This window comes from Neofelis nebulosa, chromosome 8 (assembly GCF_028018385.1).
Source record: "Neofelis nebulosa isolate mNeoNeb1 chromosome 8, mNeoNeb1.pri, whole genome shotgun sequence".
NCBI lineage: Eukaryota > Metazoa > Chordata > Mammalia > Carnivora > Felidae > Neofelis > Neofelis nebulosa.
In genome coordinates, this window is record NC_080789.1 from 137,704,677 (window position 1) to 137,724,653 (window position 19,977).

Here is a 19,977-nt window from a genome sequence, read left to right on the forward strand (position 1 = left end):
TGTTTCGTGCCCATTAAATACAGCCAGATCAATACTAAACCATCCTACATACCTAGAAAACTGACTGGCGGATTAACACAACAATCTGCACAACCTGAACCACAGAATTCATCAGGTACGGAGCGCAGAGAAGTGAACTTGGGGAGTGAGAAGGCACTGAGGGTAGGGAACCACTTTTGCAGGCAGAAAGAGGACAGAGACTGGGGGTGGGGGGGTGGGAAGCATATGGGAAAAGCACCACTCCCCAAGAGCAGCTGGAGAGAAAGTGGAAAATTGGAAACAGCCACAGGCACTAAACTAAAAAGGGAGAAAGGAGAAAGGAGAGGGTTTCAATTCCATTAAGACTGTAAACAAGGGGAGCTCAAAGTCTGCAACTCCGCAGCTCGATACCTGACAGTGCTCTGGTGGGAAGGACGAATCCCCAGGAACAGAATGGGGTACAGGAGGTTCTCGGGTCACACGGGGAAAAGTGGTTCCACTGCTGGAAGGACATTTGGTAGAGACTGTTGAAGCCAACCGGTCCCAGCAGACCCCAGAAAACAGCCACATTCTCTGGTGCTGGAACAAGGTCATTAAGGGTGAAGCCTGGTGCCAGATGTGTGTTGCAATTTTCCATAATCCCGGAAACGCTGATGCCACACTGTCTCGCGATCTTTTTCTGGGGCAGGCTGGCACCTGGCCGCAGTCTCGGGGCACCGGCAACAGCAGGGTCCAGCAAGCGTTCCTGGGTGCAGCCAACACTCAGCCATTGCTCATTCGGCCATTGCTCGGTGAGACCCTCCCGCAGAGGGGTGGAATGGATCAAAGCCACAGTCCTTCAGAAGTAAGGGGCCAGGGAAAACAGCCACATCTGAGACAAAACTCAGGACAGAGGTACTGCCTGGGGCTTGGTCACAGAGAGTGGGAAATAATGGGGAGTGGACGAAAGCCGAAGACAGAGGAAGGGTGCACGATTGCTGATCTGGGAAAACAGACTGGGTAGCTGGGTGGCGCCATTTTCACCACTCCGGTGCATGCACATATGCACTTACAAGCGCCACAACACTCCACCCCAGTAGGCTAGCAGTGCCATCTAGTGGAGATCGGAGCCGTTACACTGAGCCCCACCCAACTGGGCCAACTTCGCTCTTCAAGAACACAAGTCTCACCGCCAGCTTAGTTTATGGACTATAAAGCGCTACATAGACTGACTTCTAGGGGAAAACAAAGTAATTTCAGTCCTACTTCAATCTGTTAGCAGGTTCATCTATTCAATTTTCTTTCTTTTTTTTCTTTTTCTCTTTTACATTTTTCTTTTTCTTAAATACAGAAAGAGAAAAAAATTCATTTTTATTTTCAATTTTTATTAAAAATATTTTTCTGTAATTTTTATTACTATATTTTCTACTTTTGTGTAAATTTTTTCAAATTCTATTTTACTTTCACCATTTGATTTTAGTCTACATCACTGTATTCATCTTTTCAAATTTTCAAACGATTTCCTTTTTTTCCTTTCTTTTTCTTTTTTCTTTTTCGTTTCTTTTCTTTTTCTTGAATGCAGAAAGAGAAAAAACTTCATTTTACTTTCAATTTCTATTAAAATATTTTTATTTAATTTTTTACTATGTATTTTGCTTTTATATAAATTTTTTCAAATTCTATTTTACTTCCATCACTTTATTTTAGTCTACTACAGTGCATTCACTTTTTCAAATTTTCAAACGATTTCATTTTTTTCTTTCTTTTTAAAAAAATCTTTTCTCTTTTTGGTTCTTTTCTTTTTTCTTGAATACAGAAAAAGAAAAAATTTGTATTTATTTTTAATTTTTATTAAAAATTTTTTAAATTTTTTTCTACTATATTCTTTATTTTTGTGTATATTTTTTCAAATTCTATTTTACCCCATCATCTCATTTTAGTCTACTTCAGTGTGTTAATTTTTTCAAATTCTCAAACGATTTCCTTTTTTTTTTCTTTCTCCCCTACCCCCATTTTTTTCTCTAATCTGTCAAACCACTTTCAACACCAGACCAAAACACACCTAGGATCTAGCATCATCTATTTGATTTGTGTGTGTGTGTTTTTAATTTTTAATTTTAATATTTTTTTAATTTTAATTTTTTTTATTTCAATTTTTCTACCTCATTAATTCCTTTTCTCCCTTCAAAATGACAAAATGAAGGAATTCACCCCAAAAGAAAGAGCACTAAGAAACAACAGCCAGGGATTTAACCAACACAGATACAAGCAAGATGTCTGAACCAGAATTTAGAATCATGATAAGAATACAAGCTGGAGTCGAAAATAGGTTAGAATCCCTTTCTGCAGAGATAAAAGAAATAAAAACTAGTCAGAATGAAATAAAAAATGCTATAACTGAGCTGCAATCATGGATGGATGCTGCGCAGCAAGGATGGACGAGGCAGAACAGAGAATCAGTGATATAGAGGACAAACCTATAGAGAATAATGAGGCAGAAAAAAAAGAGGGAGCTTAAGGCAAAAGAGCACGATCTAAGAATTAGAGAAATCAGTGACTCATTTAGAAGGAACAAAATCAGAATCATAGGGGTCCCAGAAGAGGAAGAGAGAGAAATTGGGGTAGAAGGGTTACATGAGCAAATCATAGCAGAAAACTTTCCTAACCTGGGGAAAGACACAGACATCAAAATCCAGGAAGCACAGAGGACCCCCATAAGATTCAACAGAAACAGACCATCAACAGGGCATATCATAGTCAAATTCACAAAATTCTCAGGCAAGGAGAGAATCATGAAAGCAGCAAGGGGAAAAAAGTCCCTAACATACAAGGGAAGACAGATCAGGTTTGCAGCAGACCTATCTACAGAAACTTTGCAGGCCAGAAAGGAGTGGCAGGGTATATTCAGTGTACTAAATCAGAAAAATATGCAGCCAAGAATTCTTTATCCAGCAAGGCTGTCATTCAAAATAGAAGGAGAGATAAAAAGTTTCCCAGACAAACAAAAATTAAAGGAGTTTGTGACCACTAAACCAGCCCTGCAAGAAATTTTAAGGGGGACTCTCTGAGGGGAGAAAAGATGAAAATGTGTGTGTGTGTGTGTGTGTGTGTGTGTGTACATATATCAAAAGCAACAAAAATTAGAAAGGACCAGAAAACACCACCAGAAACTCCAACTCTACAAGCATCATAATGGCAATAAATTCATATCTTTCAGTACCCACTCAAAACATCAGTGGACTCAAATGCTCCAATCAAAAGACATAGGGTAACAGAATGGATAAGAAAATAAGATCCATCTATATGCTGTTTACAAGAGACACACTTTAGACCTAAAGATACCTTCAGATTGAAAATAAGGGGATGGAGAACCATCTATCATGCTAATGGTCAACAAAAGAAAGCCAGAGTAGCCATACTTATATCAGACAATCTAGACTTTAAAATAAAGACTGTACCAAGATATGCAGAAGGGCATTATATCATAATCAAGGGGTCTATCCACCAAGAAGACCTAACAATTGTAAACACTTATGCACCAAATGTGAAGCACCCAAATATATAAATCCATTAATCACAAACATAAAGAAACTCATCAATAGTAATACCATAATAGTAGGAGATTTCAACACCACACTAACAGCAATGGACAGATCACATAATCAAAAAATCAACAAGGAAACAATGGCTTTGAATGACACACTGGAACATATGGACTTAACAGATATAGTCAGAACATTTCATCCTAAAGCAGCAGAATATACATTCTTCTCCAGTGCACATGGAACATTCTCCAGAATAGACCATATACTGGGACACAAATCAGCCCTAAGTAAGTACAAAAAGATCGAGATCATACTGTGCATATTTTCAGACCACAATGCTATGAAACTTGAAATCAACCACAAGAAAAAATTTGGAAAGGTAACAAATACTTGGAGACTGAAGAACATCCTACTAAAGAATGAATGGACTAACCAAGCAGTTAAAGAGGAAATTAAAAAGTATATGGAAGTCAATGAAAATGATAACACCACGACCCAAAACCTCTAGGACACAGCAAAGGTGGTCATAAGAGGAAAGTATATAGTAATCCAGGCCTTCTTAAAGAAGGAAGAAAGATCTCAGATACACAACCTAACCTTATGCCTTAAAGAGCTGGAAAAAGAACAGCAAAGAAAACCCCAAACCGGCAGAAGACAGGAAATAATAAAGATTAGAGCAGAAATTAATGCTATCGAAACCAGAAAAAACAGTAGAACAGATCTATGAAACCAGAAGCTGGTGCTTTGAAGAAATTAACAAAATTGATAAACCGCTAGCCAGTTTGATCAAAAAGAGAAAGGAAAGGACCCAAATAAATAAAATCAAGAATGAAAGAGGAGAGATCACAACCAACACAGCAGAAATAAAAACAATAATAAGAGAATAGTATGAGCAATTATATGCCAATAAAATGGGTAATCTGGAAGAAATGGACAAATTCCTAGAAACATATACACTACCAAAACTGAAACAGGAAGAAATAGAAAATTTGAACAGACCCATAACCAGTAAGGAAATAAAATTAGTATTCAAAAATCTGCCAAAAAAACAAGAGTCCAGGGCCAGATGGCTTTCCAGGAGAATCCTACCAAACATTTAAGTAAGAGTTAACACGTATTCTCTTGAAGCTGTTCCAAAAAATAGAAATGGAAGGAAAACTTCCAAACTCTTTCTATGAAGCCAGCATTACCTTGATTCCAAAACCAGACAGAGACCCCACTAAAAAGGAGGACTATAGACCAATTTCCCTGGTGAACATGGATGCAAAAATCCTCAACAAGATATTAGCCAACCAGATCCAACAATACATTAAAAAAATTATTTACCACGAACAAGCAGGATTTATACTTGGGACACAGGGCTGGTTCAATATCCACAAAACAATTAATGTGATTAATCACATCAATAAAAGAAAGGACAAGAACCATATGATCCTCTCAATAAATGCAGAGAAAGCATTGACAAAATACAACATCCTTTCTTCATAAAAACCCTCAAGAAAGTAGGGATAGAAGGAGCATACCTCGAGACCATAAAAGCCATATATGAACGACCCAATGCTAATCTCATCCTCAATGGGGAAAACCTGAGAGCTTTCCCCCTAAGGTCAGGAACAAGACAGGGATGTCCACTCTCGCCACTGTTATTCAACATAGTATTGAAAGTCTTAGCCTCCGCAATCAGACAACACAAAGAAATAAAAGGCATGCAAATCGGCCAGGAGGAGGTCAAACTTTGACTCTTCGCAGATGACATGATACTCTATATGGAAAACCCAAAAGATTCCACCAAAAAACTTCTAGAATTGATTCATGAATTCAGCAAAGTTGCAGGATATAAAATCAATGCACAGAAATCGGTTGCATTCCTATACACCAACAATGAAGCGACGGAAAGAGAAATCAAGGAATCGATCCCACTTACAGTTGCACACAAAATCATAAAATACCTAGGAATAAATCTAACCAAAGAGGTGAAAAATCTATACACTGAAAACTATAGAAAGCTTATGAGAAATTGAAGAAGACACAAAAAAAAAAAATGGAAAAAGATTCCATGCTCCTGGATAGGAAGAACAAATATTGTTAAAATGTTGATACTACCCAAAGCAATCTACATATTCAATGTAATCCCTATCAAAGTAACACCGGCATTCTTCACAGAGGTAGAACAAATAATCCTAGCATTTGTATGGAACCAGAAAAGACCCCGAATAGCCAAAGCGATCTTGAAAAAGAAAACCAAAGCAGAAGGCATCACAATCCCAGACTTCAAGCTATACTACAAAGCTGTAATCATCAAGACAGTATGGTACTGGCCCAAGAACAGACACTCAGATCAATGAAACAGAATAAAGAACCCATAAATGGACCCACAAACGTATGGTCAACTCATCTTTGACAAAGCAGGAAAGAATATCCAATGGAATAAAGACAGTCTCTTCAGCAAGTGGTGCTGGGAAAACTGGACAGTGACATGCAGAAGAATGAACCTGGACCACTTTCTTACACCATACACAAAAATAAACTCAAAATGGATGAAAGATCTCAATGTAAGACAGGAAGCATCAAAATCCTTGAGGAGAAAGTAGGCAAAAACCTCTTTTATCTTGGCTGCAGCAACTTCTTACTCAACACATCTCTGGAAGCAAGGGAAACAAAAGCAAAAATGAACTACTGGGACCTCATCAACATAAAAAGCTTCTGCACAGTGATGGAAACAATCAGCAAAACTAAAAGGCAACTGACAGACTGGGAGAAGATATTTGCAAATGACATATCAGATAAAGGGTTAATATCCAAAAATCTATAAAGAACTTACCAAACTCAACACCCAAAAAACAAATAATCCAGTGAAGAAATGGGCAAAAGACATGAATAGACACTTCTCCAAGGAAGATATCCAGATGGCCAACCGACACATGAAAAAATGCTCAACATCACTCATCATAAGGGAAATACAAATCAAAACCACACTAAGATACCACCTTACACATGTCAGAATGGCTAACATTAACAACTCAGGCACTAACAGATGTTGGTGAGGATGCAGAGAAAGGATCTCTTTTGCATTATTGGTGGGAATGCAAGCTGGTGCAGCCACTCTGGAAAACAGTATGGAGGTTCTGCAAAAAACTGAAAATAGAACTACCCTACAACCCAGCAATTGCACTACTAGGCATTTATCCATGGGATAGAGGTGTGCTGTTTCCAAGGGACACATGCACCCCCATGTTTATAGAAGCACTATCAACAATAGCCAAAGTATGGAAAGAGCCCAAATGTCCACTGATGGATGAATGGATAAAGAAGATGTGGTACACACACACACACACACACACACACACACACACACACAATGGAGTATTACTCAGCAATCAAAAAGAATGAAATCTTGCCATTTGCAGCTATGTGGATGGAACTGGAGGGTATTATGCTGAGTGAAATTAGTCAGTCAGAGAAAGACAAAAATCATATGGCTTCACTTATATGAGGACTTTAAGAGACAAAACAGATGAACATAATGGGAGGGAAATAAAAATGATACAAAAACGGGGGGGGACAAAACAGAAGAGACTCATAAATATGGATAACAAACTGAGGGTTACTGGAGGGGTTGTGGGAAGGGGGATGGGCTAAATGGGTAAGGGGCACTAAGGAAACTACTCCTGAAATCATTGTTGCACTATATGCTAACTAATTTGGATGTAAATTTTAAAAAATAAAAATAAATAAATAAACATTAAAAAAATAAAAAAAAATTCTAGACTACAAAGGGAGAATTGGAGAACTAAGTGATTTAATGAAACATAATAATATCCCTATCATAGGAGTTCCAGAAGAAGAGAGTAAGGGGCAGAAGGTGTACTTTAACAAATCATAGTGGAGAACTTCCCCAATCTGGGGAAGGAAACAAACATTGAAGTCCAGGAGGCACAGAGAACTCCCATCAGATGTAACAGGAATTGATCTTTTGCACAACATATCATAGTGAAACTGGCAAAATACAAAGATAAAGAGAGAATTCTGAAAGCAGCTAGGGACAACTGGGCATTAACCTACAAGGGTAGACACATAAGAGTGTAGCAGACCTATCTACTGAAACTTGGCAGGACAGAAGGGAGTGGCAGGAAATATTCAATGTGCTGAATAGGAAAAATATGCAGCCAAGAATCCTTTATTCAGCAAGGGTACCATTCAGAATAGAAGGAGAGATAAAGGTTTTCCCAGACATACAAAAACTGAAGGAGTTCATCACCACTAAACTAGCCTTACAAGAGATCCTAGGGGAACTCTGAGTGGAATGTTGCAAAGACCACAAAGTACCAGAGACATCACTACAAGCATGAAACCTACAGATAACACAATGACACTAAATGCATATCTTTCAGTAATAACACTGATTATAAATGGATTTAATGCTACAATCAAAAGACATAAGGTATCAGAATGGATGAAAAAACGAAGACCCATCTATTTTCTGTCTACAAGAGATCCATCTTAGCCCTGAGGACACCTTCAGATTGAAAGTGAGGGGATGGAGAACCATCTATCATGCTACTGGAAGTCAAAAGAAAGCCAGAGTAGCCATATTTATATCAGACAAACTAGATTTTAAACTAAAGGCTATAACAAGAGATGAAGAAGGACATTATGTCATAACTATGGGGTCTATCCATCAAGAAGAGCTAACAATTATAAATGTCTACGTATCCAATTTGGAAGCACCCAAATAAATAAATCAATTAAGCACAAACATAAGCAATATTATTGATAAGAATATGGTAATTTCAGGGGCGCCTGGGTGGCTCAGTCGGTTAAGCGGCCGACTTCCGCTCAGGTCATGATCTCGCAGTCCATGAGTTTGAGCTCCGCGTCAGGCTCTGTGCTGACAGCTCAGAGCCTGGGGCCTGCTTCAGATTCTGTGTCTCCCTCTCTCTGACCCTCCCCCATTCATGCTCTGTCTCTCTCTGTCTCAAAAATAAATAAACGTTAAAAAAAATTTTAAGAATATGGTAATTTCAGGTGACTTTAATACTACACTTACAACAATGGACAGATCATCTAGGCAGAAAATCAATAAAGAAACAATGACCATGAATGATACACTGGACCAGATGGAATTGACAGATATATTCAGAACTTTTCATCCAAAAGCAGCAGAATACACATTCTTCTCAAGTGCACATGGAATATTCTCCAAGACAGACCACACACTGGGTCACAAAAGAGCCCTCAAAAAACATAAAAGAATTGAGATCATACCATGAACAATTTCATATCACAATGCTATGAAACTTGAAATCAACCACAGGAAAAAGTTTGGAAAACCTCCAAATGTATGGAAGTTAAAGAACATCCTACTAAAGAATGAATGTGTCAACCAGGCAATTAAAGAAGAAATTTTAAAAATACATGGAAACAAATGAAAATAAAAACACAACAGTCCAAACCCTTTGGGATGCAGCAAAGGCAGTCCTAAGAGGAAAATACATTGCAATCCAGGCCTGTCTCAAAAAACAAGAAAAAAATCCCCAATACAAAATCTAACAGCACACCTACAGGAGCTAGAAACAGAACAGCAAAGACACCCCAAACCCAGCAGAAGAAGAGAAATAGTTAAGATTAGAGCAGAAATACACAATATAGGATCCACACACACAAAAAAAACAAAAAAACAAAAAAACCCGACAGTAGAACAGATCAATGAAACTAAGAGCTGTTTTTTTAAAAAAACTAAACAAATTTGATAAACCCCTAGCCAGACTTCTCAAAAAGAAAAGAGAGAGGACCAAAATAGATAAAATCACAAATGAAATTGGATTTATCACAACCAACCCCTCAGAAATACAAAAAATTATCAGAGAATACTATGAAATATTATATGCCAACAAACTGGACAATCTGGAAGTAATGGACAAATTCCTAGACACCCACACACTACCAAAACTCAAACTGGAAGAAATAGAAAATTTGAACAGACCCATAACTAGTGAAGAAATTGAATCCGTTATCAAAAATCTCAACAAATAAGAGTCCTGGACCAAATGGCTTCCCAGGGGAATTCTACCAGACATTTAAAGCAGAGAAAATACCTATCCTTCTCAAGCTATTCCAAAAAAAACAGAAACGGAAGGAAAGCTTCCAGACTCAATTTATGAAGCCAGCATCACCTTGATTCCCAAACCAGACAGAGACCCCACAAAAAAAGGAGAATTACAGCCCAATATCCCTGATGAACATGGATGCAAAAATTATCAACAAGATACTAACAAATAGAATTCAACAGCATATAAAAAGAATTATTCACCGGGGCGCCTGGGTGGCTCAGTCGGTTAAGCGGCCGACTTCAGCTCAGGTCATGATCTCGCGGTCCGTGAGTTCAAGCCCTGCGTTGGGCTCTGTGCTGACAGCTCAGAGCCTGGAGCCTGTTTCAGATTCTATGTCTCCCTCTCTCTGACCCTCCCCCATTCTGACCCTCCCCCATTCATGCTCTGTCTCTCTCTGTCTCAGAAATAAATGTTAAAAAACATAATAATAAAAAATAAAAAAGAAAGAAAAAAAAGAAAAAAAACTAATTATTCACCATGATCAAGTGGGATTCATTCCTGGGCTGCAGGGCTGGTTCAACATTCACAAATCAATCATTGTGATACATCACATTAGTAAGAGAAAGGATAAAAACCATATGATTCTGTCAATAGATGCAGAAAAAGCATTTGACAAAATACAGCATCCTTTCTTAATGAAAACCCTCAAGAAATTTGGGATAGAAGGAACATACCTAAACATCATAAAAGCCATATATGAAAAGCCCACAGCTAATATCATCCTCAATAGGGAAAAATTGAGAGCTTTTTTCTGAGATCAGGAACACGACAGGGATGTCCACTCTCACCACTGTTATTTAACATAGTATTGGAAGTCCTAGCATCAGCAACCAGACAACAAAATGAAATAAAATTGGCAAAATGAAAAAAATTGGCACCAAAATTGGCAAAGAAAAAGTCAAACTTTCACTTTTTGCAGACGACATGATACTCTACATGGAAAGCCCAAAAGAGTCCACCAAAAAACTGCTAGAACTGATACATGAATTCAGCAAAGTCACAGGATACAAAATCAATGTACAGAAATCGGTTGCATTTCTACACACCAATAATGAAGCAACAGAAAAAGAAATCAAGAAATCGATCCCATTTACAATTGCACCAAGAGCCATAAAATACCTAAGAATCAACCTAACCAAAGATGTAAAAGATGTGTATGCTGAAAACTACAGAAAACTTATGATGGAAATTGAAGAAGACACAAAGAAATGGAAAAACATTCCATGCTCATCGATTGGAAGAAGGAATATTGTTAAAATGTCACTACTACCCAAAGCAATCTACACATTCAATGCAATCCCAATCAAAATTGCACCAACATTCTTCTCAAAGCTAGAACAAACAATCCTAAAATTTGTATGAAACCACAAAAGACCCCAAAGAGCCAAAGTAATGTTGAAAAAGAAAACCAAAGCAGGAGGCATCAAAATCCCAGACTCTACTACAAAGCTGTAGTCATCAAGATAGTATGGTATTGGCACAAAAACAGACACATAGACAATGGAATAGAATAGAGAACCCAAGGGACGCCTGGGTGGCTCAGTCGGTTAAGTGTCTGACTTTGGCTCAGGTCATGATCTCACAGTTCGTGAGTTTGAGTCCCATGTCAGGCTCACAGCTCAGAGCCTGGAGCTTGCTTCAGATTCTGACTCTCTCTCTACCTCCTCCTCCACTCATACTCTGTCTCTCTCTCAAAAATAAGTAAACATTAAAAAAAAAAAAAGAATAGAGAACCCAGAATTGGACCCACAAATATATGGCCAATGAAACTTTGACAAAGCAGAAAAGAGTATCCAATGGAAAAAAGACAGTCTCTTTAGCAAATGGTGTTGGGAGAACTAGACAGCAACATGCAGAAGAATGAAACTAGACCACTTTCTGACACCATTCACAAAAATAAACTCAAAATGGATGAAAGACCTAAATGTGAGGCAGGAAACCATCAAAACCCTAGATGAGAAAACAGGCAACACCTCTTTGGCCTCAGTCACAGCAATTTCTTGTTCAACATGTCTCCAAAGGCAAGGGAATTAAAAGCAAAAATGAACTATTGGGGCCTCATCAAGATAGAAAGCTTCTGACTGCAAAGGAAACAATCAACAAAACTAAAAGGCAACCGACGGAATTGGAAAAGATATTTGCAAATGACATATCGGATAAAGGGTTAGTATCCAAAATCTGTAAAGAACTTACCAAACTCAACACCCGAAAAACAAATAATCCAGTGAAGAAATGGGCAAAAGACAAGAATAGATACTTTTCCAAAGAAGACATCCAGATAGCCAACAGACACATGAAAAGATGCTCAACATCACTCCTCAGCAGGGAAATACAAATCAAAACCATACTGAGATACCACCTCACACCTGTCAGAGTGGCTAAAATTAACAAATCAGGAGACTATAGATGCTGGAGAGGATGTGGAGAAACAGGAACCCTCTTGCACTGTTGGTGGGAATGCAAACTGGTGCAGCTGCTCTGGAAAACAGTGTGGAGGTGCCTCAAAACATTAAAAATAGAACTACCCTACAACCCAGCAATAGCACTACTAGGAATTTATCCAAAGGGTACAGGAGTGCTGATTCATAGGGGCACATGTACCCCAATGTTTATAGCAGCGCTTTCAACAATAGCCAAATTACAGAAAGAGCCTAAATGTCCATCAACTAATGAATGGATCAAGAAGATATGGTTTATATATACAATGGAATACTACTTGGCGATCAAAAAGAATGAAATCATGCCATTTGCAGCAACGTGGAAGGAACCAGAGGGTATTATGGTAAGTAAAATAAGTCAGGCAGAGAAAGACAGATACCATATGTTTTCACTCATATGTGGAACTTGAGAAACTTAACAGAAGACCATGAGGGAAGGGAAGGGGAAAAAATAGTTACAAACAGAGAGGGAGGGAGACAAACCATAAGAAACTCTTCAATACAGAGAACAAACTGAGGGTGTATGAGGGGGTGGGGGAGAAGGAGAAATGGGGGACGGGCATTGAGAGGGCACTTGTTGGGATGAGCACTGGGTGTTGTATGTAAGCGATGAATCACAGGAATCTACCCCCAAAACCAAGAGCACGCTGTACACACTGCACGTTAGCCAATTTAACAATAACTTTTATTTAAAAAATGAATAAATGATTTGACAACAAATTTCATATTTAAAAATAAATAAATAATGAATAATTGTTAAAAAAATTTTAAATAGTGTTTTTGTATTGAATTTTTCTTTCTTTCTTTTACATTCCATATATGAAACATTATTTGTCTTTCTCTGTATTATTTCACTAAGCATAATGCCCCCGAAGTCCATCCATGTTGTCACAAACAGCAAGATTCCATTCTTTTTATGGCGGAATAGTATTCCAGTCTCTGTGTGTAAAATATATAGTATAAACTGTACATACATATAAAATATATATATAAGACAATTTCTTTATCCATTCATTCATTGATGGACACTTAGGTTGTTTACATATCTTGGCCATTATAAATAATGCTGCAGTGACCATGAGGGTGCAGATATCCGTGTGACTCCTGTAGGAGAGGTGCAAACAAGGTATTGCCAAAATAACAGGTGGCAAAGAGTGGCTTTTAACAAGTAGGCAGGAATGTAATTCAGTTTTTCTTGAAGACTCAGAAGATGTTTGAGAATTATTCAGTGCTGCTGTTTTATGTGCATGACATCCATTCATTGTGGTCTTTCTTGTGTGCACAAGTGCTATGAGAAGAGATATCTGGCCAATAAAATGAAGAACTGGAGAGAATAGGGCTTCAAAGTCAATTAAAAAGTAAAATACCAAAGCAACTTTGAGTTCAAAAACAGAACAATTTTAAATAATTGTTAAGCTCACTCTACTCTGACAGGTTGAAATATTTAAAATTCAAAATCCATTTCACAGCATAATTTTCTCAACTACAAAGTGATTAGAATTATGGTTAGGAGGCTCCAGATTAATATAACTGGGTGAGCTACCAGGAAATGAATTGGCTTCTTGGGGATTTTTGCTCCCAAGACTCATCATAGGGAAGAAGGTAAGGGGTGATTTTCCCCAAGACCAGGCAAGGGATAGTATACTAGAATTTGGGCCTTTCCCTCCAGGGATGCAATTTACAGACTGTTTATTTGGTTGAGTTTCTGGGTTTTTTTCTTTTTTGTTTTTGTTTTGTTTTGTTTTGTTTTGTTTCATTTAGAAGGCTAACCCAAATAGGTCTTTTCTGGAGGACGACCTAGGCTAATTGAGATAATCTGCCTAGATTGTGAGGATAACTGGATGCACAAAAAGTGTTTTGAAGGGGATGGGGTGGGCTACCGGGAAGGGAGTCAGGGAGGTTTGCTGAGACCAGACACCAGAGGATGGGTCTGGACAATGACCGTCGGGAGTGACCAAGAAGACACAGGGCACAGTCCTCTCCCTATTTTTCCTGGGTCCTGGTGAAATCCAAGGGAATGGAAGAGGACCATTTGCCATTGGGGGTGGAGGGGGCAGGGAGAACACAATCAGATTTTTGTTGATCTTGGCAAGAGAAAGCTTAGAGTCAGATATGATAGGACTTACAAAAATAAGGAAATGTGATTGTTTTATATTTTGAGTACCAATAAACACTTCTTTCCTCTTCCATCTGTTTTTGCGTCTTTGGTTTTGTCTGCTCTTTCCTTCTACAAGTAGAGTGGTGTTCTTTCATTCTCTCGCCCTAACTTTCGCTGCCGTGGTTTCCTCAGGGTAGCTGTGATAGTCAGATGCCCTTATGCTGGTCCCTTAGTTCCTAAGTCAATATCTCCCCAAACCAAGTACACCCTCACTTGGTGAGCGCCAGAAGGCATCACCCTCCAGTCTGAGAACCAATTGTCCCTGCTTCCTAAATGGCTCCATGAGTCTCCTTGCTGTTGGAAGTACCCCATGACCCAACGATTCCACTCCTAGGTACACACCTCCCAGAAATGAAAACATGGTTATGCAAAAGCTTGTACACGAATGTGCACACATATGACAAAAGTGCATGGAACTATACATATAACACACACACGAATGCACAGAAAGCTGACAAAATTTGAATAAGGGCTATGCATTGCGTTAATGGTTGTGCAATGGTTGTGCTACCATACGGTAGTTATTCATGTTAGCCCCAAGACGAAAATAACTCAAATACCCATGAGCTGGTGAATGAATAAACAAAACACGTAATACCTATCTAGTGGAGTACTATTCGGTCACAGAAAGGGATGAAGGGCTAATACATGCGACAAACCAGACCCAAAAGGACGTGTTTTATGATTACATTTATAGATTAGATTACATTAGATATAGGTTAGATTAGATTAGATTCTAATTCTTCAGAATAGGCAAATGTATAGAGACAAAAGTAGGTTAGAGGTTACCAGAGGCTGGGAGAAAAGAAATTGGGAGTGATTAATAACAGGCACTGGGTTTCATTCTGAGGTAATGGAAATGTTCTGGAATGAGATAGTGGTGATGGCTGGGCAATATCGTGAATATACTAAAAACTACTGGATTATACAGTAACAAATGGTGAATTTTGTGTTATATGAATTTAAAAGTTTAAGACAAGAAAGAAAGAGGAAATAAAAGAAGGAAAGAAAGAAAACAAGAAAGAAAGAAAGAAAGAAAGAAAGAAAGAAAGAAAGAAAGAAAGAAAGAAAATAAAAGAAGGAAAGAAAGAAAGAAAAAAAAGAAAGAAAGAAAAGAAGGAAAGAAAGAAAAGAAAAAAAAGAAAGAAAAAGAGAAAGAAAAGTCCATTAGCCTTGAGCCACAGCCCTCCCCTTCTTGGTGACACAATTTGACATCTTACCCTCCAGCTCCAAGGGCTCAGTGTCTATCCCCCCACAGCAGATAGCTGGTGACTGAAGACCCTGCCACCAGGCATTGTCTGTCCTGACTCCACAGCATTGCTCTCAACACCAGCTCTGCTCTGAGCGGTGGCTGCTGGCCGAGTTCCCTATCCCTGTATGGGCATGCGGATTTGGAGCCAGCAAAGGAACGGCCACCGGCATCACCCCTGAAGTCTAGACGCTGTACCTCAGGAACTCAGGTGCCCTGCAGTCAATTCAGTGTCGTTTGGCCAGAGAAAAGGGGTTTTGGACTTTGTTGGCAGAAACAGAGGTACCACGTTGCCATGGGCGGAAGAGGGCCAACCACAAAAGTCATGGTCATCAAGTTAAAATGAGGTTATTAGGACTGGGGACACTGCACACACAGAAGAAAGATGACGTGAAAATATACAGGAGAAGATGGCCACGTACCTGGAAGGACACACGTACCAGCCCCGGGACACCAAGAATTGCCAGCAAACACCAGAATCTGGAAGAGGCAGGGGAGGATCTGCCTGGAGGGCCTTCCAAGAGAGCGTGGCCCAGCCAACACTCCTGACCTCCACAACTGTGAGAGAATCAGTGTGCTGTCTTAAGCCACCGAGCTTTGGTACTTTGCTACACCAGCCCTAGGAAACGAACGCATGAGTAATAGCACAGGGCGGTTGCATGGCGGGTGGCAGAGCTCCTACATTTAAAAAAAGAAACCAGCGGGGAACCTGGGTGGCTCAGTCGGCTGAGCGTCTGTCTGATCTACCGGTTGGTGAGTTCCCGGCTCAGGTCACGATCTCACCGTTTGGGAGTTACAGCCCCACATCAGGCTCGCTGTTGTCAGCAGAGAGCCCACTTTAGATCCTCTCTCTTCCTCTGTCTATGCCCCTCCCCTGCGCCCTCTCTCTCTCTCTCTCTCTCTCTCAAAAATAAATTAAAAAAAAAAAAAAAGACAGAAACCATCATGAGTGCTATTCACAAAAGCAAATTCTCACAGGGCAAGATCTCTGATAGAGATCTCAAGGGGATTATGCTGAGTGAAGAAAGTCCGCCTCTCCCACGCATTCTTCGAATGACAAAATCACAGACATAGAGCATGGATCGGCGGTTGCCAGGGCTTAGGGAGGGTGTGAGAGGAGGGTGGCTGTGGCCATAAAAGTAACAAGGACGGAACCCTCCTTGTGGCCCATCCCTTCTGCGTCTGGACAGCGGTGGTCACAGACGGATCCGCATGTGTCACACCTGCACAGAACTGAATCCACACGCGAACGGACGCATGGGAACCTGACAAAATTCCAACAAGGCCCACGGATCGCATTGAGGTCCCCTTCCTGGTTGGGATGCTCCCACCGGGGGAACGGAACGCGGAGCAGAGAGGCCCCGTCTTGCCTAATGTCACTCCTGTGACCGGGAGTTTCTGAGCTTTCTCATCACAGACCGGCTCGAAACAACTTCAGGCGCCGCTTGAGATCCCCAGAAAGGAAAATAACCCGCCTGCCAAAGAGGCAGACGGAAAACTAGGAGCGCTTGTCTGACGAGAGGCACCGGGGCACAGAGACGCGAACTGTCGGGCCTTTCGTTGCTCCCCCCCGCCCCCTCCACGCCCCCTTCAAATGTCTGCAATTTCCTTGGGGAAGAAAGGCGCCCCCGGATTTGGACAAAGCGCAGGTGGCACAGGAGGCAGGCGGCCCGACCGGCCACAGCGCGGCGACACCTCCGCCGTCGCCCACGGAGACCGGACGACACCAGCGGAGCTCAGGGCCACTCGCCCGCCAGCCGGTCTCCGGCCCAGAAGTGCAGGGACACCGGCAAAGCGGCGGTCGGAGCGACAGGCGGGGACCGGCGAGAGGGGAGGTGCCCGGGGCGCCGCAGAAATCAGGTGTGAACGCCCACCAGCCGCGCTCGCTGATAAGAGTTTGCGTCGCGAACGCCCTGTGCGAGGGGACACGAGCCCCGGTGGCCGAGTGGGGACCCCGGGGGCGAGGAGACAGGCGGAGGGGCAGGACCGCGGGCCTGCGCAGGTGGCTATGCGGACCCCTCTCCGCGCAGCCCGGGGCGCTCCGGGGACGCGGGCGGCGGCGCGGGGGGCCCGGGGGCGGCGGCGGCGGCGGCGGGGCTTTTCCGAGAGGAGGGGGTGGGGATGCTGAGTCACCCATCTGTCACGGCTCCGCACCTCTCCCCAGCCCTCCGGGGGCCAAAGCAAAAGCGAAAGCGAATGCGACTGGCGGGGCGGCCAGTCCCGGGAGTGGAGCCCGCCACCGCCTCGGGGACGGTCGGGCATCTGCCCGCGCGGCCGGCGGGGCGGCGGGGCGGCCGCGAGCCCGGGGGCCGGCGGGCGGAGCGCAGCCGAGCGTGCGGACATGGGCCGGCGGCCGCCCCAGGGCTGCGGGCTCCGCGCCCTCCCCGCGCCGCTGCCGCTGCCGCTGCTGCTGCTGCTGCTGCTCCGGCCGCCGGCGACGCCCGGTAGGGAGAGGCGCGCGTCCCCGGCGGGGCGGGGAGGGGTGGGGGGGGAGAGGCGGCGGGGGCGCCCCACCTACCGCGGCCGCGGGTCGGTGCCCAGGACCGGACGCTGCGCCCACGCGCGGGGACACGTGGACGGGGCGGCGGGGAGGGCCCGTACCCCCGGCACGCGAGCCGCGCCTTCCCCGCTTCCGAGGCGAAGGGACGGAGCCGGGGTCGCCAGCGGGGCTCCGGGCCGGAGGTTCCCAGCCGCTCGGAGAAATCTGGGAAGGCGGCTGTCTGAGCACCCCCCCCCCACCCCCCGGGAGAAAACGGTGCCGTCTACACCGCTGGCAGAGCCCGCGGGGGTCCGAGGAAGACCCCCGGTCTCTGGGTCTCTGCCCTCGGACCCGGAGCGCGGCGGTAGGACGGGGTGAGGGCTGTGTCCCTGCGGAGAGAAAACGTGTGCGGCCGGTGAGTGCAGATTCCTAAGCAGCAGGAAACCGCGAAAGGGTTAGCAGCCTGGGGTCCGCGCACCCGGGCCAGCGGGGAAGAGACCAAGCCGGTGATGGCTCGGTGCGCTCGCGACGAACGTGGGTCGTCAGATGTAATCTCAGCAGGAAGACCCGAACGAGTGACTCCCAGGTTCTCATCCCGGGGAGCTAGAGAGCAGGGAGGAGAAAGCATTGACGGTCTGGCTTTGTCCTTGTCAGCGTTTCTTGATCCTTTTACAGTCAGGAAGCGACCTGAGGGTCTCTACAGGGCTCGGAACCCTCTCCCCAGAAAAATGCATCAATGCACGTGCATAGAATTGGGGGGGGGGGTGCCCAGGGATTCACTGAAGCCCATCCACCCATCGTACACTCTCCGGGAGTTGGTTAACCCCGTGATGTGTGTGCGTGCGTGTGTGTGTGTGTGTGTGTGTGTGTGTGTGTGTGTGTAAGGCAAGACTCTCCATCATTTACACCGAGTCGGTCCAGTCTGTCCGCCCAGTAGGTGATCAGAGCTATCCATCCACGGCTGCTGCTGCTGCGGCTGGGTTGGTGTGAACCCTGTAGCTCTGCGGGCTTTCATGAAGTTTTATTTTCTTGACACTATGGATTTCCCCCCACATCTGAGAATCTGACTTGTGTTGGTGACCTAGTCAGTTCCTCTCAGCTCGCTAGCCAGCGTGCGGGGTAGCCAGCAGACCTGGGCAACTTTACCCGCACGATGTGGAAGTGAGGTGCAGCTTTAGTCTGAGCCCAGCCAGGCTGAGCTGTACCCTTCCAAGCGCAGAGGAAAGGTCTCCAAAGCTCATCAGCTACAGCGTGGTTGTTGGCCTCACCAAGGTACTGCTGCCATTCAGCTGCTCCTGATGTTTCCTGTGTTTCTTGAACCGTTTTATTGAAATACAGGATATAATAAACTTCATACATTTAATTGCATGATCTGATGGGTTTAGAGGTAAATGTATACACTTGTGGAACCGTCATGATCAAGAAAGTCAATGTAATCATCGCCACCGAAAGTTTCCTCTTGTCCTGCATGATGCTCTATCCCCCCAGGCCACCACCATGGCCTTTCACTTTTGGCTTGCTGTGATTTCTAGAATTTTATACATATGGAATCATCCAATGTGTACTCTTTCTTGTCTGGCTACTTTCACGCATAGTCATTATTCTGATAATTCTCCCTCCGTCTTGTCCTTTGTATCAATAGTTCACTCCTTTTTATTGCTGAGTAGTATTTCATTGCATGGGTATCACACTGTTTGTTTATCCATTCAGTTCTTACGGGACATCTGGGTTGTTTCTGGTTTGAAGCTATTACATTTAAAGCTGTGATGAACATTCATATGTAGGTTTTGTGTGGACACAGGCTTTCATTTCTCTTGGGTAGAGAAGGTGGGAGTGGAGTGGCTGAATCATGGGGCATGTATGTGTTTAATTTTTACATTCCCACCAGCAAGTGTCTGAGTTCCAATTCCTCCACATCTTTGTCAGCACTCGGTATGATCAGTTTTTTTTTTCCTTTAAAATATTTTCCCAGCTTTACTGAGATATAATTGACATATAACATCATGTAAATTTAAGGTGTACAATACAAGGATTTAATAT

The 19,977-nt window shown here is 42.8% G+C and overlaps 2 protein-coding genes across 9 annotated transcripts in view; one reads left to right on the forward strand and one right to left on the reverse strand.

Annotated features, from left to right (window-relative positions):
* FBH1 (F-box DNA helicase 1) overlaps positions 1-19,977 on the reverse strand; it is a 224,680-nt gene that overhangs the window by 92,951 nt on the left and 111,752 nt on the right. The gene's annotated exons all lie outside the window — the stretch shown is intronic.
* IL15RA (interleukin 15 receptor subunit alpha) overlaps positions 17,681-19,977 on the forward strand; it is a 49,021-nt gene continuing 46,724 nt past the window's right edge. For 7 of the 8 annotated variants that reach the window (XM_058681981.1, XM_058681982.1, XM_058681983.1 and 4 more), the window contains exon 1: positions 17,682-17,902. In XM_058681981.1, the coding sequence (XP_058537964.1) occupies positions 17,800-17,902 (103 nt within the window). In that variant the 5' untranslated portion in view covers positions 17,682-17,799. Of the gene's footprint in view, positions 17,903-19,977 lie in introns of all 8 variants that reach the window. The other variant, XM_058681988.1, reaches the window with a different exon arrangement.